We start from the raw sequence: 25,750 nt of genomic DNA, 5'->3' as shown, positions 1-25,750 counted from the left end.
TGTAGGTCTTCATAGAACCGTTCAACTTCAGCTTCTTAAGTGTTACTGGTAGGGGCATAGACTTGGATTACCATGATATTGAATGTTTTGCCTTGGAAATGAACAGAGATCATTCTGTAGTTTTTGAGATTACATCCAAGTACTGCATTTCAGACTCTTTTGTTGACCATGATGGCTACTCCATTTCTTCTAAGGAATTCCTGCCTGCAGTAGTAGATATAATGGTCATCTGAGTTAAATTCACCCATTCCAGTCCATTTTAGTTTGCTGATTCCTAGAAAGTTGACGTTCACTCTTGCCATTTCCTGTTTGACCACTTCCAATTCGCCTTGATTCATGGACCTAACATTCCAGGTTCCTATGCAATATTGCTCTTTACAGCATCGGACCTTGGTTCTATCACCAGTCACATCCACAACTGGGTATTGTTTTTGCTTTGGCTCTGTCCATTCATTCTTTCTGGAGTTATTTCTCCACTGATCTCCAGTAGCATATTGGGCACCTACCGACCTGGGGAGTTCCTCTTTCAGTATCCTATCATTTTGCCTTTTCATACTGTTCATGAGGGATAGGTCCAATATATGTACTTTAGCAAACTCTCCATAGTTTTGTTATGTCATAACAACAGATACTGGGTAAGCAGATTTTTTACCTAGCATGCATTTAAATATTCTTATAACATCCTAGGGGCAGAAATACCAAATCCAGCAAGTTTATGCCCACTCAACAAGGGATCTCAAACTCATGGTACATGTAGTAAATCCACTTGAGCTCACAGGTATGGTTGCTTTAGTTGACAATACAAAACACTATTGTTTTGCTTGAGCTTGGATGCTTTTGTTCAGAAAGAGGATGTATTCTTCACTTGTCTCAGTCCCCATCCTCCTATTATCTATCCCTGCCACTTTACACATTTATGTTAAATGCTAAATGTTAAATGTACTTCTGAAGGTAAGTGCATTTCCACACTGGGTAAAGAGTAGAAGATAGAAGAGCAGAAAAGCCCAGTGGTTTCCCAAAATGAGAAGAAATCCTTGGTGCAGTGGGTAAGGTTGCAAGCTTCTGTCCTTGCTTAACCAAGTCACATGAAAATTTCCTGTATCAAGAAGTGGAATTTTCCTCTTTCAAATAACTTATGAAATAGGAAATCCACTGTCTTCTGGGGTGGCAGCTCAGGGACTTTGGACCCATGTCCCCTCTGCCCAAGCTCCTTCACCTCCTCTGCACCTGCCCTGCTGCTGACAAATATTTCATGTCTGTTTCCTAGTGGGCAGCCCATTCCTCGAGTGGAATACACGGAGGAAGAAAAAAAAACATGGGGGACGGTATTCAGGACCCTGAAGTCCTTGTATAAGACCCATGCTTGCTATGAGCACAACCACATTTTCCCCCTTCTGGAAAAGTATTGCGGCTTCCGTGAAGATAATATTCCCCAGCTCGAAGAGGTTTCTCAGTTTCTGCAGAGTAAGTGCACATCTGGGTCAAAAGATTGGGGGCTGGGGATGGAAAGGGGAAGAGAAGGAAATTTAGGCAAGTGTGATTGTGTTCGTGCTGATGCAGGCAGGTTGATTTTCCCAGGAAAATGAATATTTCACTGCTGGGCTCTGCCTCCCTGCCAGGCCCCACCAGTATAACACTGTCATCCAAGAAAAGGCATCCAGTGTGGATTTTGCCATGTTTATATCCCTGAAAGGTTTTTCTAATACTCAAAGCCCAAGGTGCCTAGTCAGGGTTCTCCCCGCAGCTCCTGCTATGTTATGAGCTGGCTGCAGTGTGCATTTGTGTAAGATATGCACTATTGGTGCCAAGAGATCTGAGCCCTGTCTATTCATCTGGTCTTTGGAATCTTGTTTTGATCCTCTCTAGTTGGGAGAACCTTCCTTAGTTTAGTCATTTGTCAAATGGAGACCATCCACCATTTAGTCTTTCTCACAGGTAAATTGTGAGAATGAAATCAAATACTGAACGTGAAAGCCTAGCGCTCATGTGTAGTAGGTGCTCACTGAGTTTGGGATGCATTGCAATCTGAGTAACTCAGTAGGTAAACAGGTGATTAAACTGACCTGCCCATCATTTCAGGGGAGAAAAGTGTTTTCTTTTCTGCCAGGAGCTGTTGACTCAGCAAAACCAAGATAAACAGTCAACACATGTTAAACACCTACTATGTGCTAGGTAAAATGCGGGAAATTAGGGAGACAGACCAGGTTATAGGTTATAGAAGGAAGAGTTTTCTATGCCTCAGAGCTATGCAGAGACGATGTGGCCAGCTCTAGGGCAAGAAGCCAGGGAAGCTACCTAGTAGGGAGGGAAGTGGGAGCTGGACTAGATGGGGAGTGAGTTGGATGACCTTTTGAATCCCTTCTATTTAGAGTCTTTACTATTCAGCTAAAGAGAAGAGCAGGGCTCAAGCAAAATGAACTTCAACCTGAGGGTCTAAGACACATAAGCCAAGGGACAAAGGAGTCTTAAAGATATTCTTTGGCTAATTACCTGTGTTGCTATGGCCAATAACAGGAAGAATACAACAGCAATGCTAGCAGTTGTGTGTGTGTGTGCGCTCAGTCATGTCTGACTGTTTTGCAACCCCAAAGACTGTAGCCCATCAGGCTCCTCTGTCCATGGAATTTTCCAGGCAAGAATACTGGGGTGGGTTGCCATTTCCTCCTCCAGGGGATCTTCCTGACTCCGGGATTGAACCCATGTCTCCTGCATTGGCAGCTGGATTCTTTACCATTGTGCCAGCAATTTGTGGGGTGGCAGGTGGGGGTGGGAAAGAAGTATGTGCTAAGTCATTCCAGTTGTGTCCGAGTCTTTACAACCCCATGGGCTATAGCCCTCCAGGCTCCTCTGTCCACAGGGATTCTCCAGGCAAGAATACTGGAGTGGGTTGCCATGCCCTCCTCCAGGGGATCTTCCCAACCCAGGGATCGAACCTGGGTCTTCAGTGCTACACATAAATTCTTTACCATCTGAGCAACCAGGGAAGCCAGTGGACTATATACTGCACCAGTGCCTAGGAGAGAAGTACAGTTCAGTTCAGTTGCCCAGTTGTGTCTGACTCTTTGCAACCCCGTGGACTGCAGTATGGCAGTCTTCCCTGTCCATCACGAACTCCCAGGCTTGCTCAAACTCCTGTCCATTGAGTCAGTGAAGCCATCCAACCATCTCATCCTCTGTTGTCCCCTTATCCTCCCGCCTTCAATCTTTCCCAGCATTAGGGTCTTTTCCAATGAGTCAGCTCTTCACATCAGGTGGCCAGCGTATTGGAGTTTCAGCTTCAGCATCAGTCCTTCCAATGAATATCCAGGACTGATTTCTTTAGGATAGACTGGTTGGATCTCCTTGCGGTCCAAGGGACTCTCAAGAGTCTTTCTCTAACACCCCATTTCAAAAGCATCAATTCTTCAGTGCTCAGCCTTCTTTATAGTCCAGCTCTCACATCCATACACGAGTACTTGAAAAACCATAACTTTGACTAGACAGGCCTTTGTTGGCAAAGTAGTGTCTCTGCTTTTTAATATGCTGTCTAGGTTGATCATAGCTTTTATTCCAAGGAGCAAGCTTCTTTTAATTTCATGGCTGCAGTCACCATCTGCAGTGATTTTGGAGCCCAAGAAAATAAAGTGTCTAACTGTTTCCATCGTTTCCCCATCTATTTGCCATGAAGTGATGGGACCAGATGCCCATTGGAGAAGGCAATGGCAAACCACTTCAGAATTCTTGCCTTGAGAACCCCATGAGCAGTAGAAGAGAAGCATCAAGTAGCGATTCTAGAAACAGACTCTGAAGCCAGAGTGCTGGTAGCTGTGACCTTGGGCAGAGCTTTAATCGCTGCATCTTCTCAGGTCCCCCATCTGTAAAGTGCAGAGAATAGGAGCTCTACCTCCTAGAGTTACGATGAGGATTAATTCGTGTATATAAAGTGCTTAAACCTGTGTCTGACACATGGTGGGTATGATACAGTGTTAGCTATTACTATGGAGAAGGCGATGGCACCCCACTCCAGTACTCTTGCCTGGAAAATCCTATGGACGGAGGAGCCTGGTGGGCTGCAGTCCATGGGGTCCCTAAGAGTTGGACACGACTGAGCGACTTCACTTTCACTTTTCACTTTCATGCATTGGAGAAGGAAATGGCAACCCACTCCAGTGTTCTTGCCTGGAGAATCCCAGGTTCGGGGGAGCCTGGTGGGCTGCCGTCTATGGGGTCACACAGAGTTGCACACGACTGAAGCGACTTAGCAGCAGCAGCAGCAGCTATTACTATCATGATCATGGTCGTTACCATTCTCCTTCCAAGTCTGAAATTAGGGAGATTGAGAGACAGATACAAGAGCCAGAGGATGGGTGATCAAAATGATATTGGTATTTTATTACCAATAGAAGCTGCTTCAAGAATGTGGTATAGATGTGTAGGCAAAATGGACTTTCTAATGTTTCACCCCTGGATTAGGTAAACTAACTTGCCAATTAATTCAGTGGCACAGTATCTAGTCATTGGCTGGCTAAAAGCAGACTAGAATGTGTTCCTGTGTGGACAGTCAAGAGAGAAAGGGCAGAGAGGGTGAAGTTGAGAATATTCATTTCCTCTTTGCAAATTCTCAGTCAGAGAAGTCACTGTTCCTCATGGGGTATACCTATATGTGCTATATGGAATGCACTACAGAAAAGCTAGAATTGCTCCTTTCATATTCTTCCCTCCTGGGAAGCAGAATGAAAATTCCCTGCTACTCTGGAAACATGAGAAGTAAGGAATAAGTGTTCCACCCTAACAAACAGTAATGAAAGTTTAAATTTATTGGAAGTTTCCATGTGCTAGGCTCTAAGTCTTTTATACTTATTAGCTCTTCTGATTCTCAGAATAATCTTAAGAAATATTTCCCCACATTTTGCCCGTGAGAAAACAGGCTCAGAGAGGTGAAGTGGCCTGACCCAGATCACCCAGCTAGAAAGTACTAAAGCATAGATTTGAAGTCAGTTCTGCTTGGCGTCCACGTCCGTGCTCTTGGACAGTTGAATGTACTGCTTTCCTCCCCAGTGGTCTTCAGGCCCCTCTGGCTCCCTGTGATGGGCTCTGAGTTTTCTTTCTCCTCTGCTTCCCAGGTTGCACTGGTTTCCGCCTCCGACCAGTCGCTGGCCTGCTTTCTTCTCGGGATTTCTTGGGTGGCCTGGCTTTCCGAGTCTTCCACTGCACTCAGTACATCAGACATGGGTCTAAGCCCATGTATACACCAGAACCGTGAGTACTGTCCTTTTGCTATCAGTTTCTAGCCACAGTGAGTTGTATCTCACCCGGCTCCAGGAACAAGGCTGGGACTCACTGTGGGCTGGTCCACAGGACTCATTGCCTGCATTGTTTGATGATAGTGCAACAAGGGCATTTCATCTCTTCTGGGGACTTCCCCCATCCAAATAGACTGTACTGATTGGAGATTTAGGCATCTTCTGAATCAAAGGTTCAGATGAGAGAATGAGAGTTCACATTCAAATTCCAAAGAGACTGTAGAAAAGTCAAAGCTATGAAATGCCAAATGGGAATAGGAACAAGTGACAGCCAGGTGGTCTCAACACTTCCTGATTCCTGGATCACATCTAGATGACTCTTATCTCTTTGCCTAGGTTGGGTCTCAGCTGAAGATACAGAATGTCTGGCCACTATGCTTCTTATTTTTGCATGTAGCCATCTCCTTAGACAGCTAGAACCGAAGTAGTTTATGTGATCAGTCAGCAGGATACCTCAAATGATCTTTCCCAGCCTACAAAATTCATTACTAGAAATCAGAAAAGACCTATTACTAGTAAATCTGGCACCTAGAGTGTTAAATAAATGTAAGTTTTCTTCTGTAACCAGTGTCAGCCCCCTCCAGGATAAGACAGGAGCATCATTAATATTATTATTGTTGTTGTTACTGTTAATATTACTTCTACTATTATTATTATTTAGTTCTCATGGAGAATAACTGAGCATATTGTATCTGCCCAGGGATGTCAATACCAAGGAGAAGACTTGGGATGGGAAGTGTTTGTGATCCACAGTTCATTCAGGTGTATGGCTGCCCATAGGTGTACTGGCTCTTTTGTTCTGCATCCCACTGGGCATACGCTCAAAGTCCTCTGGCTACTGTGTTCTGTCCTGTCCCTTACATTTCTCTTCCCTTCTTCTTTTTCTCTTGTATCTTGTTTCAACTGATACCAAGCCTTACATACCCCTTATTCTTAGGAATGAGGTTATAAGACTGAATGAGTTGCTTGTTGCTTTCTGCCCATTCCTTGTGTAGAAAGACTGAGTCCTGCATAGCTTATAGCCCTCCTCCCCTCCAAGCTCTGTGCTTTTTGTTTTTCAGGGACATATGCCATGAGCTCTTGGGACATGTACCTTTGTTTTCAGATCGCAGCTTTGCCCAGTTTTCCCAGGTGAGCAGTTAATTTCTCTAGGCTTCTAGTTACAGGGTGAGACCTGGATTGCTCAGATAAATTGAACCCATGGAGGGGCTCCCATGTCCTCTGCGAGGGTGGAATCCAGGTATAGTTCTGTGACCCCATCACAGGTGGGAATGTGGTCCCATGGGGCTGGCTAATTACCAGTTCCAGGGACCACAGCATGGAGCTGGTGATTTGGTTGTCCTAGGAATTGTGTGTTATTGACTTAGCTAATTTCACCTGTCCTACTGGATGTAGTTTAAGAGCCTTTTCATCTGTGAAAACCTCCCAGATCCCCATGCAGAAGTAACCTTGTCTTCTTCCAAGTTCTCGTGGATCTTTCCCCTCATATTTTGGGTCTTTGCCACTTTCTACCTTATCAGGCAATCATTTTTGTATATGTTTTAAGTAAGTAAGATGGCATTTGCCAAGACTCTAGTGCCAATAGGCTGACTCATGGCAAAAAATAAAGAGCCAGCTGCCTTCTCACCATCATCAAGGCAGCAAGCTAAGCTTTGATTCATCTATTACAGTGGTGAGCAGGCTCAAAAATGCTTTTTGGATGAGTGAAAGAATCCTGCAAATTCTCTTCTGGCACTGAGAGGCAGCCCCAAACCATGGCTGGGCAACTGAGATGGTGGGAGAGTGGAATGGTAGTGCTGAGTAGCCCGGAGCAAGTTGCCAGTCACCACAGAAGTGGATCAATAAAGAGCCCTTCCTGATAGTCTCCTTCCTCACAAGGAGGAATAATGATCAAATAGAATGACCTATGAGCAAATGCTGGGCCAAGGATGAGTTTCACAGTAATGGGATTGTATGTGAATCACTTAAGCATATTCCTTTAGCCATAAAGAACTATTTCTACTCTTGAATGAGGAGGCTGCTACATGGTAGCTGAAACAGAGAGCAAAATTAACTGCTTACCAAACAAGGAAAACTGTACTTATGAGACACAGCCTCTCTAAACAAAGGAAACAACTGCTTTTATGTGTGTTAGATGCTCAGTCATGTCTGACTCTTTGCGACCCCATGGACTGTAGCCCACCAGGCTCCTCTGTCCATGGGATTCTCCAGGCAGGAATACCAGAGTGGGTTGCCATTTCCTCCTCCAGGGGATCTAACAAACCGAGGGATTGAACCCCTGTCTCCTGTGCCTCCTGCATTGGCAGGCAGATTCTTTGCCACTGAGCCACCTTATGTGGGCTTGGGGGAATTGCGAAGTTCAGAGATTGTTGGACTTTTAGAAGTGGGAGTGTTTAGAAATTAGGTGAACCTTTGCTGTGGAAGTGTCACCACAGGAGTAGCTGACTTTCAGAAGTGTGGTTCCTGCTGCCAAGATGTCATAGATTGCTATCAAACTAGGATTGGAAGTTTTTATTCTCATTACTAAAAGTTTTAGTTCCCAGTCAGAGGCTAAATGGCCATCCTCCTTAAGCCATTTCCAATTTGGGGATCCCCACAGAGGGGTTGGAAGTTACCTGAGTCAGCAGACAGGAGCTTCTGGCTCATCTGTGTTCCTGGTTCCAATTTTGACCTGGGCAGTTCCAAAGCAGAGAGTTATTTTGAGTTCCCTGAGCATATTCTTTTTTGATCTAAAAGCAGGACTAGTTTCCCACTGGAGTGCAGAATGGACTGGGGATGAACCACTTTGGGTTCCTTGTTTTAGGCAAGATCTGGGCTCACAAAGAATAGTGGCTATAAGAACAGGGAACCCTTTCAACCTGCATTTATTGATGATGACTTCTGTTAGACTTGGGCTTCCCAGGTGGTGCTAGTGGTAAAGAATGCGCCTGCCAGTTCAAGAGACGTAAGAGACGTGGGTTCAGCCTCTGAGTCGGGAAGATCCCCTGGAGGAGGACATTGCCTCTCCTTAAAGGGATTTTTCACGGGCTGTGCATTTGGCCTGTACAATGCTCTTTCCTCTGCTATCATCAGAGCCAATAACAGCCTCACTTTCATCAAGTCTTTGCTCAAATATCACCTTTCCAATAACGCTTTCAAATTGTGGTGCTTGAGAAGACTTTTGAGAGTCCCTTGGACTATAGGGAGATCAAACCAGTCGATCCTAAAAGAAATCAACCCTGAATGTTCATTGGAAGGACTGACGCTAAAGCTGAAGCTCCAGTACTTTGGCCACCTCATGTGATGACTGACTCATTAGAAGAGGCCCTGATGCTGGGAAAGATTGAGGGCAAGAAGAAAAGGAGGTGACAGAGAATGAGATGGTTGGATGGCATCACCGATTCAATGGACATGAGTTTGAGCAAATTGAGTGAAGCACAGGAAGCCTGGAATGCCTCAGTCCATGGGGTTGCAAAGAGTCGACATGACTTCAAGATTGAACAACAGCAACACAGTGATTTTTTAAAACCATTCTGGAGCCTTATTTAAAATCACAGCCTCAGGACTTCTCTGATGGTTCAGAGATTAAGAATCTGCCTTCCAATGCAGGCATTCGAAGGTTCGATTCTATCCCTGGTTGGGAACTAAGATGCCATATGCTGCAGAGCAACTAATCCCGCATGCCTAGAGAAGCTGCATGCCACACTTACTGAGCCTGCAAGCTGCAACAAAGACCCAGTACAGCCAAAAACAGAAGATGAAGGATAGGGCAATCAAAGCCCCCGACCCCACCCCTGCTTCTCTGGCACGCTGGATCCCCCTTGTCCCTTTCTCCTTTTGTTTCTTCTTTCCGAAGAACTTATCACCTTATGACATGCTTATTATTTACTGTTTATCCACTTAAATGTAAAAGTCAGGAATCTTTATCAATTTTGTACATTGCCCGTCACATAGAAGGCATTCAATAAATATTTTTGGAATGAATGAATGCATATTAGTAGGAAAGAAATATAATATATATGCACACACACATATATATATTTGTATATATATGTATGTGCTTTGTCTGCTGCAAATCAGTCTGGAGCAAATGCTGTAAAAGAGTCAGAGACCACTAGGGGCTTCTGAGTTGGGACCTGTGATGAGAGGTGGCCCATGACATCTCAGACTCTCCAGCTATGCATATACCTGGACAGATGTCAAGCATTTCACAGCAAGTCTCCTATGGTATCTTCAGGGGGCTTGATGAAGTCCCATCTGGTGCACCAGGAATATTCCACTTGAACTGTGGAAGGATAATCAGGACTTGAAACGTTAGACACAACCTACCGTGTGACCTTGAGCAGGTCATCTCTTCTCTGTGCCTTGGTTTGCTCTTTTGTAAAGTGAATAGAGGACCAAGTGATGGAGAAAGGCTTCCTCCATCCTTGAGATCTATGATTCTGTGAAGTGTGGTCAGGGAAGCCTTGACAAAACAGTTAAGAGTCTACCTGGGCCCTTCTGAATGTATCTAGCCACCCATCCCCTTCCTGTGGTCAAATACGAGGTTGGATCTGAGAGTCAAGGTTGAAGGTCAGCAGACCCCAGCCATGTCAGTGCTGGTTTCTCTGCCGTTACAGGAGATCGGCCTTGCCTCCCTGGGTGCACCTGATGAGTACATTGAAAAACTTGCAACAGTAAGTACCCTCTCTCCCTGGTGGATGGTGGGAATGTCTTGGGCCTTTGAAACTTTGCTGCTTTCCTGAAAGCCAGATCATTTGAAAAAAGAAAAAATCTGAATGCCTTGCTTACATTTGCACAAGTGACATTTCACATTTTGACTTCTTCTTAGTGGTTTGATTTTGAAATCAACTATATGCAGATGTTTACATGTAACTTTAAACAGTATGTCTTGAAAGCACCAACAGGCTATAATGATAGTCGTTGAGAACCCCCTTGAGTGGGTAGGTAGTCGTCTAGATTCACATCTTTGAAAAGGAAAATATTTACTTTCTACCTAACACTGGAGCCAGCATTGGATCTTTCCTTTCTCAGATCCAAGGTAGAAGTGGGAACTGGCTTTTCCCTTCTAACCAAACACTCTCTTCCCCAGGAGTGTGATGACTGTCATCCATAGACACCATGGATGAGCACCACAGCAGGGGCTTTCCTTCCTGTAGACCCCTTTCCAACTTGAGTGATTCCCTCCCTAATCTCTAAGCCACATTTTTAAATAATATGCTCAGCTTGGAAGAAAAGAAATAAAACTTTATAACGGAACTAGGGACTACAGATTAATGCACACATATCATTCAGTTCAGTTCAGTTCAGTTGCTCAGTTGTGTCTGACTCTTTGCCACTCCATGGACTGCAGCACTCCAGGCTTCCCTGACATTATGATATATCTGTTTAGAAGTTTGTGAATTTAATTTAAGAGAAGGTTGAAACCTCCCAGATCCTTTCTCACTGCCCAGCTGCTCTGAGACCTTGGGCAAGTAGCTTTTGCACCCTCACCTCTAAAAATGGATACAATTTTTTATATCATTTCCATCTCAAAAGTACATCATGAGGATCTTGAGGATCAAAAGAGTTAAATTTGTGTGGATGTAAGTTTTTAAACGCCAGATGCTGTGGTGATACAAAAAGCAACTTTCAAGGAAACTGCAGAACTTGATCGAACCTCTCATTTGTAAGAAAAAAATAAACTCAAACACAGAGCATTAAGTTACCTGCTGTAATTATGATAAAAGTATTCATTACCAACCTAGCTTCTCAAAAATAATCTTATTATTAATATACTGATCTGGGAATAGTCTTGGGCCCCTTGGTCTGCCCTTGAGATGCTGTGTCACTGTATGTATGTAACTTGACCTCTATGGGCTAAAGATGTCTCATCTGTATGTGAGGAGCTCAGACTGACTCTGTTCTGACAGCCTTCCCAGGTTTCACATTCTCTGCTGTTGCTGCTGCTGCTAAGTCGCTTCAGTCGTGTCCGACTCTGTGCGACCCCATAGATGGCAGCCCACCAGGCCCTGCCGTCCCTGGGATTCTCCAGGCAAGAACACTGGAGTGGGTTGCCATTTCCTTCTCCAATGCATGAAAGGGAAAAGTGAAAGTGAAGTCACTCAGTCGTGTCCGACTCTTTGCGACCCCATGGACTGCAGCCTACCAGGCTCCTCTGTCCATGGGATTTTCCAGGCAAGAGTACTGGAGTGAGGTGCCATTCACATTCTCTAGTGCAATAAACAGACTTACCTAGAAACCCTGGGCCTTGGCTTTCTCTTGGCCGTACAGTAGGAAAGAAAGTGAAAGTCACTCAGTCGTGTCTGACTCTCTGCGATCCCATGGACTATACAATCCATGGAATTCTCCAGGCCAGAATACAGGAGTGGGTAGCCTTTCTCTTCTCCAGGGGATCTCCCCAACAGGGATCAAACCTAGGTCTCCTACATTGCACGTGGATTCTTTACCAGCTGAGCCACAAGGGAAGCCTGAGAATCCTGGAGTGGGTAGCCTATCCCTTCTGCAGCGGATGTTCCTGACCCAGGAATCAGTTCTAGGACCTTATTTCCCAAGCCATTTATCTGGGACATGTTGCACTGGGAGCTATTGAAAGAAAAAGACTTGGTTATTTGGGAGGCTGAGTGCAGTGACTGACAGGGTTTTAACACAGATTTTTGGATGGTGGGGATATTGAATAATAACCTTAGAACTTTGAGGCCAAATAAGGAAGCAGATAACTCAATAAAATGCAGTGATGAAGTTTATTGTGGGTAACTTTTTTTTTACCCACAAATAAGATCTTTTATTTGTCACCATTAAGAGTCTGCATTTTAAACCGATTCTTGGACTGGTGGCTCGTATCCATCAGCTCGTTCAACTTTAGCACCTGTCTCATCCCCGGTAGCTTTTCCAGAACTACTACCTTCTGTATTGTGGGTAACTTACACGCAGGAAAGGGTGGGTAGACAGCAGCCAGAGGCTTTGGCAACCACACTCTATGCCACAAAAAGGGTACGGGGGGTTAAAGGGGCCAACGCTACAAGATCAAGTGCAGCCAAATTAAAATTTATTAGTTAATTAATTAAAGGGGCCAAAGCTAAGGGTAGAATCTGATTACTAAGGGAGAAGCAGGTTCACACTGTCAGGAGTTAGGGGTTTTTTCCTCCCCCCGGAAGGTCTCATGACCATTATTTCTTGTGAAGCATTACCCATCTGCCTCAGCAAAAGTTTTTATATGTCAGATGAAGTTTTTATATCAGATAAGAAGGATAAAAGTTGATGAGGAACTTATTTGGTGCAGTCCTTGTGAGTAGACTAAAGTTCAACCATGCAGAAAAGGATAGGGTTAGGACTTCAGGCTTAGATGGAACTGACAAAATGGAGTTGGCGTGGTTCAGCCACACAGATGACAGGATACTCCCTCACTGATTCTATCATGACCCAATTTCCTACCTCCCACTGAGCCTGATGGGATTGTCTGGTAACTCCAGCCAACTTGGGGGAGCAACTCCCTCTAGCTGATGCCACAGAGAAGAAAGCGAAAGGGGTGGAGGAGTTCCTGTCATAGAGAGTGGCTTGTTGGGAGTATCCTTTGGGGGCTTCCTTAATGCTCTCCCACAACTTCCCATCATATCTTGCATTCAGTTCAGTTCAGTTCAATCACTCAGTCATGTCTGACTCTTTGCAACCCCATGGACTGCAGCACACCAGCCTCCCTGTCATTCCCTGGAGCCTGCTCAAACTCATGTCCATTGAGTTGGTGCCATCCAGCCATCTCATCCTCTGTCATCCCTTTCTCCTCCTGCCCCCAATCCCTCCCAGCATCAGGGTCTTTTCCAAGGAGTCAATTCTTCATATCAAGTGGCCAAAGTACTGGAGTTTCAGCTTCAGCATATTGCATTCAGCCAACTCTTAATTCAACAGGTAACTGGATAGGGTAAGGCATAGCACACAAAACCATGACCCCAGATCAGGCTGATTCAGAGAACAGACCTGCACAAACTCCCACCTGGGCACCTTGTCTCTGGCCCTGGGTCACCTGCTGCTTCCTTGTGTATGCTTTCAACTTGACTTTCCATTTCAGATTTACTGGTTTACTGTGGAGTTTGGGCTCTGCAAGCAAGGAGACTCCATAAAGGCATATGGTGCTGGGCTCCTGTCATCCTTTGGTGAATTACAGGTATGAACTGAACAGGAACTATGGATGGATTTGAGAGTGGTAGCTACAGCAGACCATTCATTTTCCCTTTATGCTGTCAAAACCCTCTTATATCCACTTTGAAACTGAACCTTGGAGTTTCTCCTTAAGTGATTGACCTCTTAGCAGCTATGATTTGGTCATGACTGTGGGATTTAGAAATTGAAATTGAACTGCAGATACATAGGTCTCCAAACCAGAGGGGCCTCCTGAATCTAGGATTGAACTGTGCATTGGGACATAGACAAACACATGCTAGAAAATGTGGCTGCTCCCACACCCTCTGTTGATCAACCTTACCTGAAAATGGTTGGGGTAAAATATTCCTTTTGATCCTGATTACTGTCTAGTATGTGCAAATAATTTAGTTCATCTGCATTGGGACTAGGGTATGGAAGGAATCAGGATAAGGTGGGAGGGGATGCACAAATAGCCTAGGGGATGTGGCAGGGACCAGCAGCCCTGACGTAACCATGATGACTTTCCATTTGGGACCCGCAGTATTGCCTATCAGACAAGCCAAAGCTCCTTCCTCTGGAACTGGAGAAGACGGCTGTCCAGGAGTATACGATCACAGAGTTCCAGCCTCTGTATTATGTGGCTGAGAGTTTTAATGATGCCAAGGAGAAAGTGAGGTGAGATGGTAACCACGGTGGACCAGCAGCCCTTGGGACCTCCTGACTTGACCTGGTGCCGCCAGCCTGTGGGAGGTTGGGCAGGAGAATGGACTCCAGTGCCTACAGCAGCGGCGTGCATCGGACAGTATTCTCTCCCCACCCTGTCTCTTTCCACTCCCTGTTGAGAGAAGTGCCTTCCTTTGCAGGACCCCATTTCATAGCTTGTTAGCCAAACATGATGATCCCTGCAGACAGGCCTACCACCTTATCCTTGCTCAGTGCGGCCACCAGGTCCACCCCTGAACTCTGCTATGTTCAGAGCGGCCACAGAGGTACCCCCCGTCAAACAGCCCTAGGTGTCTTCTCACCCCAGGAAGTCCCTTGTCACTTTAATCTCCCACATATGTGCATAACTCACCCCCCCCTTCAGCCTTTCAGTTCAGTTCAGTTCAGTTGCTCAGTCGTGTCCAACTCTTTGCGACCCCATGAATCGCAGCACGCCAGGTCTCCCTGTCCATCACCAACTCCCGGAGTTCACTCAGACTCACGTCCATCGAGTCAGTGATGCCATCCAGCCATCTCATCCTCTGTCATCCCATTCTCCTCCTGCCCCCAATCCCACCCAGCATCAGAGTCTTTTCCAATGAGTCAACTCTTCACATGAGGTGGCCAAAGTACTGGAGTTTCAGCTTCAGCATCATTCCTTCCAAAGAACACTCAGGGCTGATCTCCTTCAGAATGGACTGGTTGGATCTCCTTGGAGTCCAAGGGACTCTCAAGAGTCTTCTCCAACACCACAGTTCAAAAGCATCAATTCTTCGGTGCTCAGCCTTCTTTACAGTCCAAGTCTCGCATCCATACATGACCACTGGAAAAACCATAGCCTTGACTAGACAGACCTTTGTTGGCAAAGTAATGTCTCTGCTTTTCAATATGCTATCTAGGTTGGTCATAACTTTTCTTCCAAGGAGTAAGCGTCTTTTAATTTCATGGCTGCGGTCACCATCTGCAGTGATTTTGGATCCCCCAAAAATAAAGTCTGACACTGTTTCCACTGTTTCCCCGTCTATTTCCCATGAAGTGATGGGGCCAGATGCCATGATCTTCGTTTTCTGAATGTTGAGCTTTAAGGCAACTTTTTGACTCCTCTTTCACTTTCATCAAGAGGCTTTTTAGTTCCTCTTCACTTTCTGCCATGAGGGTGGTGTCAGCTGCATGTCTGAGGTTATTGATATTTCTCCTGGAAATCTTGATTCTACAGCCTTGACACCTTTACCCACACTTACCCTTTTTTGTGTATCCTTCTCTAACCAACTTCCTTAAAATCACTACCCAGCCCTCTCCCCCCAAGTAGTCCTTACCCACTCTGTGATTTACTTTTCTCCCTAGTACTTATTAATGTCTAAAATCTTGTATGATTTAAGGTCTATGAGGATAGGGAGTTTTGTCCTTTCTGTTCTTTCCTTCCACTTCAGGAACAGTGCCAGACACATAGCAAGCACTCAGTATTGCTATTGTCCAGTTGCTAAGTCATGTCAGGCTCTTTGCGACCCCACAGACTGCAGCACACCAGACTTGCTTGTCCTTCACTGTCTCCTGGAGTTTGCTCAAACTCATGTCTATTGGGTCGTGATGCCATCCAACCATCTCATCCTCTGAATTAGTGAGTAATTGACAAATGTGCCAATCGCAGAGGCAATTCAGCACCAGACTGGTGGAGTGGTACCAAGACTCTGAGACTCTCAGCCCTCCAAGAAGATGGCCCTGCCATCAACCTGCTAGAGCCACACTGCTCCCAGCAGGAGATAGGCTGGGCAGAGGGTCTACTTAGACAGGGCAACCATGAATCCATTTTTACCACTTCTTTTGTTATATCTTAGCAGTGATGCATAATAAATATAAGTCTTACAGGCTTCTGGGATCCCATGAAGCTGGGCATGTCAGCTTTGAATGCACCAGACTTAGGTAACCAACAGTAAAATGGTAGCCCACAAATGTACTTTCTTTGACCCCAAATGACTCCCTTTACTCTTTTCTCCAGGGCCCTTAGGTCCTTCCTGCCATTCTTTCCCATTTTTCTCCTAAATTTTCACCCTTACTGGGAACCTAGTCTTCCTGTAGCCCTAAAGGTTCCACTTTGCCATTCCTGGGACTCCTTTAGGGTTATGGATTTTTGTGAGTTCATGCATTAATCCACCAAGGTAATTATAGTCACAGGTAAGGTGGTTCAGACAGTAAAGAATCCACCTGCAATGAACGAGACATGGGTTTGACCCCTGGGGTCGGGAAGATCCCCTGGAGAAGGGAATGGCTAGCCACTCCAGTATTCTTGCCAGGAGAGTCCCATGGACCAAGGAGCCTGGTGGGCTACATGCCATGGTGTCGGACACATGTGAGAGACTAACACTTTAACTTTTCTAGATGCCTGGTAGCTATTTTGTACCAAACACTGTTCTCGGTGCTTTTCAGATATTAATTCATTTAGTTATTAAATAAGATCACAAATTGCAGATAGGGGTACAGAAACATTGAAGGGGTAAGTAACTCACTCAGAGTCATACAGCTAGTAAGTGGCTGGCCCAGGGTGTGGACTCAGGCAGTGGAACTCAGAGCCAGTACTCTTAACTGCTGAGTTGCACTGAGATTCCCATATGGACAGGCCCTTCAGGAAGTTCTCAGCCCCAGGCCAACAGGGAAGACCTTGCCAGGACATGGGCCTCTCTTTGAAATCCCACCAGCTCTGCTAGTGTTCACTTCCCCTGGTGACTCGGTGGTAAAGAACCTGCCTGTAATGCAGGAGACACGGGTCCATTCCCTGGGTCAGGAAGATCCCCTGGAGGAGGAAATGGCAACCCACTCCAGTATTCCTGCCTGGAAAATCCCATGGATGGAGGAGCCTGATGGGCTATATAGTCCATGGGGTGGCAGAGAGTTGGACATGACGGAGCGCACTCACTCACTGCTAGTGTCTAGAGCCCAGAGGAGACACAAAAGCTCTCATCTGCTGAGAGCTGGCTCACAGAATGAAAGAGAATTCTAAAGAACACAGTTCAAAAAAGGAAGGGATCTGAGCATCTCTGGGATACCCTCAGAGCATCCCGACTAAAAGAAACCGTGCCAACCATTTTCAATTTCGGTATTCAAGTTCTAGCAGAGATGGGTCTGAGTTTGTTCACACACCTGGCTGCTTGATCTGAGGAGGGCTGAGTGGGCCTCAGACTGATAGTTCAATTCATATACCCGCAGTGGGGGAGGTCGATTCCCCACAGAAAAAATAAGGGGCGCCTGGGAATAAGAGGGAAGAGAGGAAGAGCAGGCAGAGCCACAGGCGTCTACTACTATTCTGGTTCATGTCACCAGCTGCACTGAGAAAGCTTTTTCCAAAGAAGAGATGGGGAAGGATACTTAACCACTTATTCTTCATGCATCCATAGTCACTAATAAAAGATTCCTCCCAGGCCCAGGAGTGATGCGCCAGGGAGGGCCAGGCCAGATTCAGACTACTCGTGTCCTTTCCCTTCTTTATAATGTATTGCCAGCATGGCCTTAGTAGTTATTTAGCTTCCTCAAGCCTCGGTTTCCTCATCATAAAATGGGAATAGTAAAATGGTACCTTCCTCTTAAGGTTTTTATGAAGACTAATTTAGTGATAATAGTTGTTAAGAGTATAAAACAGTTGAAACTTGCTATGGTTCTCAAACATAGGAGGCCCTCAATCCATGTTGAGTTTCATTCATAGTGTTGTCTTCAACTTTGGGAACCATGTTTCTTTCTTTGCATTGATGGTCAAGCATCTCAGAGCTTTTTTTTTTTCTTCTATAACATTCTTTGGCTAGGTTTTACTTACTCCTTTTATTTTGTTTAATGATAAGAATTTGGTCTTATTGTATACTGTGCTTTTATTGTAAGCTACTTCTGACATTTTGGAGGCATGACACACCTACCACATACAAAGGCTTCCCAAAGAAGACCTAAAACTCCATTTCACTTCTCAGCCCAGTACTAAAGCCCCTGGTGAGGTTTCAATGCTACTAATAACCAAGTGAATGCCACTGAAAAATCTTTTAAAATTATTTTTCCCCAAATGGTAGCCTTCATTCAGACCTATGATTTTGGTTTCAGGAACTTTGCTGCCACAATCCCACGGCCCTTCTCAGTTCATTATGACCCATACACTCAACGGATTGAGGTCTTGGACAACACCCAGCAACTTAAGATTTTGGCTGACTCCATCAGTAGTAAGTAACATATGCCCTTCGAGGCCATTCTCTCATAGAGGATTGTGTTTTCTTACCTTCGTCAGAGGAACAGTAAGAAATGTATTAAATATTTAAGAAAAGCATTTCCAGGGAAGCCACTGACTTATTGAGAGAGAAAAACTTAGCAATAAAAAGCCAGAATTGCCTTGAGTGTCCTTCTGCTTTGACCTTCCTGGACCCCATGCCACCTCTGATGACCCACCACCTTTCCACCCTGGCTTGTTGCTGCCACGTTCCTCTTTCTCCTTTGCATTTTCACCCCTTTCCCTCTAAGTGTTCACTGGACCTTACTCTGCCTGGAATACCAGCTCCTAAGGATAGATTTTTATCTACTTTATCAGCCACAGAGTAGTTCATCCATTGACCTTTTGTTTTTTCTGGACAACAAGAATATTATAATAGTTGTTCTTAAAAAGTCATTGTGCTATTGTGTTCATCTCCCGATTCTTTCTAGCCTTCAAATTCCCCTCGAGCAACACTGACCAGCTCTTAGTTCCCATGCTTTCCCCTGGCCTTTGCCTATACAGTTTTTGTTTAAAATACTCTCTTTACCACTCCCATTTAGGGACCCCATCCCAGTTCATCTTTTAATCTTCATACATGTCTCTTCTTAGGGTAAGCCTGGTTTGGGTGTCCCTCCTAGGTTTTGGCCTTCCCATAGATCCCTCTCTCAGAGCACTTATCATAGGTTTTTTATTTTATTTTTATTTTATAATTGTTTGCTTGTCTGTCTCTCCAACTAGACTTTAGCAGAGGGCCATGTCAGGTTTGCTGTCAAATCCCCAGCAGTTATCCATATTCCTAAAAATCATATTAGGTACTCAAGAGCTATTGAATGAATGGAAAAAACCACCAAACGATCAAGCTTAAAGGGAGAAGTTCTAGTCCAAGGGGTGGGGAGTTTCTATCTGTAAAAATGTGGTAACAAAGACCAGAAGGGCTGGTGGGCTTGGAGTATCCCTCTCTACCCCTGTGATGTTGCTTGAGACCACTGCTAATGTGTAGAACTAGCCCATTATACTTGTTCACATCAGGTATGGCCTCCCTCCCATAACGAGCCATTTTGATAAAGTCCAAGGCTGATTCCCTCCCATAGATGCCATCTTGAATACTCAGCTGGAATAATCTGTTCACCGAAGAGGCCAGCCAAGGGCTCTGGAGGCTGGGGTGTGAGAGAGAAGGGTTAGGCCATAGCTGTTTTTTCTTCTCTCTTTCTCATTTCCCCTGAGAAAGCGAAAATACTTTAAAAGACTATTATTTATAAGAGGTTTCTAAAAATCACTGAATGACAGATTTAGGAACTGGAGGGTCCTTAGAGTTTTGTGACCTTATATAAGGCCCCATCATCTCTATACTGTCCTCAGGACCTAGGCAGGAATAAGGCTGGTCTGTCTCCAAGTCCCCTTCCACTTCTATGAAGAGTCTGTGTCCTTGTGGCCCCATGGCATGTGAGAACCTGCATGAATGAAAGTGACTCCATCATACCTTACTTAGTCTGGTGGTCTGGCGATCTAGGCTGAGTTATCTGCTTGGGCCATGCCTTCTCCAACCTCGTGTGTCTCAGAATCACTTGGAGAGCTAGTTAGAAATGGATAGTCCTGAGTTGTACTCCAAGACTATCCCTGAATGTGTGATATGAGTCAGGGATTTGTATTTGTAATGAAGCCCCAGTGAATTCTGACATGGAGTGGGGATGGGGGGCTATGTGAACCCTACTTTTAGGTTCTGTGGCTTAGCCCCTTGCGAGCATCTGTGGATGGTCATGTGAAAAGGAAACTTAAAAGCTAGTGATTTCCCTGGGGAGAAAACTATTAACTCCTTCCCTGAGAAATAGAATATGGAAAGATGAAGCTTAATTACATTAATAGCTCTTTAGCACTTCCTACAACTTGGAATCATCTGTAATGGCTCAGATTTTATCACCCTAACTAAGCTGTCAGCTCCTTGAAGGTTGGGGTAGTACCTAGTGTATCCACACACCCCACTGATTCCCTAGCCTTTTACACACTGCAGATACTTGAAGGGTGTTTGTTTACAGTATAAGTGGCTCCTTTGTTTTTCTTTGTAGGTGAAGTTGAGATCCTTTGCAGTGCCCTCCAGAAATTAAAGTGAAGTCACGGACAGAACCTAAACTGAGAATCTCTCAATGGAAATCCACCTACTTCTTTTATTTCATCTTAAAAAGTGTAACAAACAAGTCTTGATTCAAAATGACAGCCTTAAATCCTTTCGAGAGCAAGTTGGCGGGTCAACAAATAAAATCATATGAAATGACAGCATATTAATAATACCCAAAAGCATAATGGTAGATCTTTTGGGATCATCTGTGATTTAGAGATGATAATCTCATACTCTGAATTGAATTAAAAATCAATAACCTGTCACATTTCATCAAAGTTAATGAAAATTCGGGACCTGTTTTATTCAACCTTCCTAAATACTTTCATTTGCTGTAGAGAATTCCTAAAGGGGTATATCCCTCACTGTGAAACACAAGCCTATCAGAATTGAATTTCTGGATTTAATATAAATTTTAACCTACAAAAGTCTTTTTCTGTTTCAGGGAACTATGATTCTACTTACTGCTTTGTTATTTTGCCTATGTAGATTTTCTTTAATTCAGAAGCCTATTAAAATCAATACAAATATTAAAATTCATAATGTAATATCAAAATATTTCTGTATGTTTTATTATCATCATAAACACTGGTATGGAAGGTGGTAGAACTTTCCATCTGATTCAACTTGCAGTATCATTTTCCAATCAATCAATTGTCAAGTCTGTTTGGGGAGACATTTTGAAGACATTTAAGATGCAATGCATACATGCTAAGTCACTTCAGTCATGTCTGACTTTTTGCAACCCCATGGACTGTAGCCCACCAGGTTCCTCTGTTCATGGGTTTCTTCAAGCAAGAATACTGGAGTGGGTTGCCATTTCTTCCTCCAGGGGATCTTCCTAACCCAGGGATAGAATCCAAGTCTCTTAAGTTTCCTCCATTCGCAGGTGGGTTCTTTACCACTAGCACTACCCAAGAAGCCCCTTTAAGATGCAGTAGATGTTAATTAAAATCCCAGCTGGTAGATTTTCAGTAAATATTCATTGAATTAATACATTATTAAATAGCAAATCTTCAACAAATTTGAGAATTTTAAATTCATTAAGAAAAACTTTAGAGTTTTCTCAATTTTGTAGTTTCTTGGAATGAAATAATCCTCTCATTGCCTTAGAAATATATTAGCTGGATAAACTTATAACGCGAAAGAATGATCAGAGTTTCAGATTTCCCATCCATTGCAGGGGATCATTGTGATAATCTAAGTCAAGTCTGGGCAGTTGACAGATTTTGACTTTTGTTGCTTGTGCATTTTATGTGACTACACAAATATAAGAAACAGTGGGGACAAAAGCAGTGTCTTAAAAGCTTTGGTTTGAAATTCTCACCCCACTTTATCATTTTATCATGGAAATAGTTAAATCATCAATGATTTTTATAATACTTCTGCAAGTGTGATTCTCAGACCAGTTGTATCATTATCAACAGTAAATCCTAGGCATAATCTGAGCCTTGTTGTTGTTCAGTCACATCTGACTCTTTGCAACCCCATGGACTGAAGCATGCCAGGCTACCCTCTCCTTCACAGTCTCCCTGAGTTTGCTCAAACTCATGTCCATTGAGAGTCAGTGATACCATTCAACTATCTCATCCTCTGCCCCCGCCTTCTTCTCCTTCCCTCACTTTTTCCCAGTGTTAGGGTCTTTACCCAAATAAAATATCTGGGGATGGGACAGAGACTTGTGTTTTTAAGCACTACAGTTTATTCTCTTATGCCCAGCCAAGCTACCTCAAGTTTGAGAAGCCCTGATTTCTGGTGGTCAGTTCTACCACTTGCTAATGATGTCATCTTGCATAAGTCTCTTCTCCTCTTTGGACGTTAGTTTTACTCTGACAATGAGGAGTTAAACTGGATGAATCAAGATCCCTTCCAGCCTTGAAATATAATTCAAATGCTAACATGTGTCTTTAAACAGCTGTCACTAATCTATTAAGGGGTGTAATAATACCCACCCAAGTATGCCAGATGGGTGGAAAGAACAATTTGGTCTGAATGTGTCTGCGGTTTCATTGCTTTGAAAGGGGGATTTTCTTTCCTCTATTTCCTCATGCCTTTGAAGAACTCATTGACAAGCTATGATTCTAAAACTGGAAGTGGACTTTTTCTCTGGTGTTCATCCTAGGGTTCAAATACCCTGCAGAGGAACTATTTTGATAACTATTTTTTTGCTCTGCTCAGTTGCTAAGTTGTGTCCAACTGTTTGCAACCCCAAGGACTGTAGCACAGGTTACTCTGTTCATGGGATTTTCCAGGCAAGAATACTGGAGTGGGTTGCCTTTTCCTTCTCCAAGCTGTTTCTTTACTTCACATTAAAGGTAAGTTAGAACATTTCTTGATTTTGGTACTGAAATATTATAAAGTATTTTATACTGGCTATTTTATTTTGTAGTGATTTTTAGTCCTACTGAAGATAATTTAGTGTGTTCTAAGTGAAAGCTTAGGCAGGAAGAAATTATGTATTGGATGGAAGCTAGTCTCTGAAATTTTCATGTGTTACTCAGTACTTGGCTTTTTTCATCTGGATATAAAAGGTACAGCAATTGGATTCAATATATTTCCATGTGTTAGTATTATTATTTGTTCAATACACAGTAAACAGTTTTTAAGGAAACAATAGTAATGTTTTACTGACAGCTAATCTTGCTATGTCCAAAAAAATAAATATATGGAAGAATATTAAAACTGTGTAGTATTAGTGTTCAGTAAATTTCTGAAAGGAGGAAACTAAATTTTAATTCTTAATTTCTAAGTTATATCATTTAGTTGTGCTTCAGAGAATCTACCACGAAAATATCATCTTCATGAAGTCAAGAACCTTTATTATTTTTTTCACCACTGGAAAGCCTTGGCATGTTACACATGGTAGATGCACAATACTCTTTAATCTTTAAAACTTTTTCTGAGTTTAATCACAAGGAGTGTCGTGAGATTGTCTCTCACAAATAAACTATTTTGCGAGAAAAATTTGAGAACAACTAAACTTGTGATTTTCCCATTTAAAATCTATTGAAAAATATTATTCTAGGCTATGACTTTTTAAAAGAAAAATATTATCTCCTGTTTAAGCTGGGTTATGGCTAGGTAGTTTGTATCTTATACTGCTTCAACAACTGACATTTAGAAATGCTTGTTGTTGCTTAGTTGCTAAGTCATGTCCAACTCTTTTGCAACCCCCTGTACTGTAGCCTGCCTGGCTCCTTTGTCCAAGAGATTTCCCAGGCAAGAATACTGGAATGGTTTGCCATTTCCTTCTCCAGGGGATCTTCCCCACCCAGCGACTGAGCCTGCGTCTCCTGCTTAGCAGATGGATTCTTTACTGTCTATGCCACCAGGGAAGACCGTGGAAGGTCTTAATAAATGTCAATTAATAAAGGGGACAAAAATGCATTGGTGAAACTTCAGAGTTATCCACAGTGGGGCTGAAATGGTCAGAAAGCAATAAGTGACTTGTCTAAAGATTGCAAAAAATCACAGGAGACAAAATAAGAAAGCTTAGTAAAATATGGACTGTTCAAAATAAGAAGGAAAAAAAGGTGATCAAAACTTTCGCTTCTCAATGAAGTCTGCACACACACACACACACACACACACACACACACACACACACACATGATCACTCCCTTTTAATAGCTTTCCCATTCAGTTTCAAAAACTATAAGCCATAGTAGATTTGATACATGTTAGAAATGAAACTAGTAGTTTCTGTGCCTTGAATTTTTACCTCATTTATAGTCTTACTTTTAACTTTGCTAGCTTCAAGGCACAGTTTACCTTTTCACCTGTAGGAAGCACAATTATTTTAAAAGAATAAGTTCAGAATGAGAAGCAATTGCAGAGAAAATTGATTCTAGCTCTCCAGGGTCTATACAAGTCATCTATAACGTTATCATTGTTCAGGGTTACTCTTTAACAATATTTGTTTTGTATGTGTCTTACACACTGTTTCATTTATGACAACAATCTCTGAGTAATAGAACACCTGTGAAAAATAAAGAGACAAAATGTACCTCACTGAGAGATGGACCCAAAAGGAGATGAAACTGCAAGAAGAATAATACCTGCTTGTTTTCAGGTCTGTCTAAATGGGTAAAACGTGAATGGTGATTCACATGAACTGCAGTGTGTATTTTTTCTCAGATCATTCTTAGGAGAGAGGTGATGCCCCAAAATCAGTTTCTTTCATAGAGGTTATTAAAATTAGTACATGCTTTGGATGTCTATAGTTTATTCTTCCCAGAAGCAAATGAAAGACTATCTATTCAAGAAGAAATAAACTTAAGTCTTCTCTGAGGCTTCTTTATTCCTACAGGTTTTCAAAAAATGTCAGCTGCATCCTGTCTTTTTCTGCAGTCACCTTTCAGATGGAGAGAGTGCTGGCGAAAGGCTTACTGTCATTGTTCCTTGTGAGTTGTCAGGGGAGAGTAGAGTTTAGACTTAGAAAGAAATGATAAGGAATGTACATTCCTTTGTTTTCAGTTTTTCCCTTATGGCTCTCTTCAAATATGTGGCCCTTGGGTTTCTTTGAAAAGAAATTCATCCTATCATACACACACACACCCCATTCCTTTGACCTCTAAGAGTCTTTACAAAAGATGAGTTGGGGGCTGAGTTAAGGTCTCTACAGATAAAGACACATAGGACATACTTGGGGGTGGGGGGAGCATGTTTTAAAGCATTTTTTTGAAAGCCTCCAGCCATTGACACCACCCAGAAGGAGAGAATCAGCTTGGAACAACAGCAGTACTTGCAAAGGGTAACTGTTGGCTTAGTAAGGCTTTCAATTGTCTCTAGCATCCAAATACTCCTTGTGCCCACCAGCACTAAAGCTGTGGAGACTGCTAAGTTCCATTTCTTTGGCCTAACAAAAAATCAAATTTCCAAATGAGGAAGCTGAACCTTTCCCAAACTTCCCATCCTCAGAATGTCCTTTGGAAAGGGAGGGAGACAAGAGGCTCCTGTAAGAGTGTCATTTGGGGGAGAAAATAATTCCCCAGTGCACAGGGAAGTCTGGGATTACAAAACAGCAGATTACAGAATGGTGGTGTTATGAACATGAAGTGCCAGATAAGAGAAAATGTGCCTGAGGTTGGAGTGGAGGAGTGCATGCTAAGTCACTCAGTTGTCTCTGATTCTGCAATCCTATGGACTGTAGCCCACCAGGCTCCTCTGTCCTTGGAATTTTCCAGGCAAGAATACTGGAGCAGGTTGCCATTTCCTCCTCCAGGGGATTTTCCTGACCCAGGGATTGAACTCTAGTCTCTTTTGTCTTCTGCATTGGCAGGCAGGTTCTTTACCACTAGCGCCACCTGGGAAGAA

General features: G+C 43.5%; 1 protein-coding gene across 1 annotated transcript in view; it reads left to right on the top strand.

Moving 5' to 3' along the window:
- The window catches only part of PAH (phenylalanine hydroxylase), a 90,203-nt gene extending 69,217 nt beyond the window's left edge, over nucleotides 1-20,986 (top strand). Inside the window, 8 exon segments of the mRNA NM_001046058.2 lie at nucleotides 1,268-1,464; nucleotides 5,103-5,238; nucleotides 6,344-6,413; nucleotides 9,881-9,937; nucleotides 13,327-13,422; nucleotides 13,942-14,075; nucleotides 18,180-18,295; nucleotides 20,385-20,986. Of these exon segments, the coding sequence (NP_001039523.1) occupies nucleotides 1,268-1,464; nucleotides 5,103-5,238; nucleotides 6,344-6,413; nucleotides 9,881-9,937; nucleotides 13,327-13,422; nucleotides 13,942-14,075; nucleotides 18,180-18,295; nucleotides 20,385-20,428 (850 nt within the window). The 3' untranslated portion in view covers nucleotides 20,429-20,986.
- The last annotated feature ends 4,764 nt before the right edge of the window (nucleotides 20,987-25,750 follow it).

The sequence above is a fragment of the Bos taurus genome, chromosome 5 (genome assembly GCF_002263795.3).
Source record: "Bos taurus isolate L1 Dominette 01449 registration number 42190680 breed Hereford chromosome 5, ARS-UCD2.0, whole genome shotgun sequence".
Taxonomy (NCBI): Eukaryota; Metazoa; Chordata; class Mammalia; order Artiodactyla; family Bovidae; genus Bos; species Bos taurus.
The sequence above is the reverse complement of the archived record's forward strand: the minus strand, read 5'-3'. Positions and strand labels throughout refer to the sequence as shown.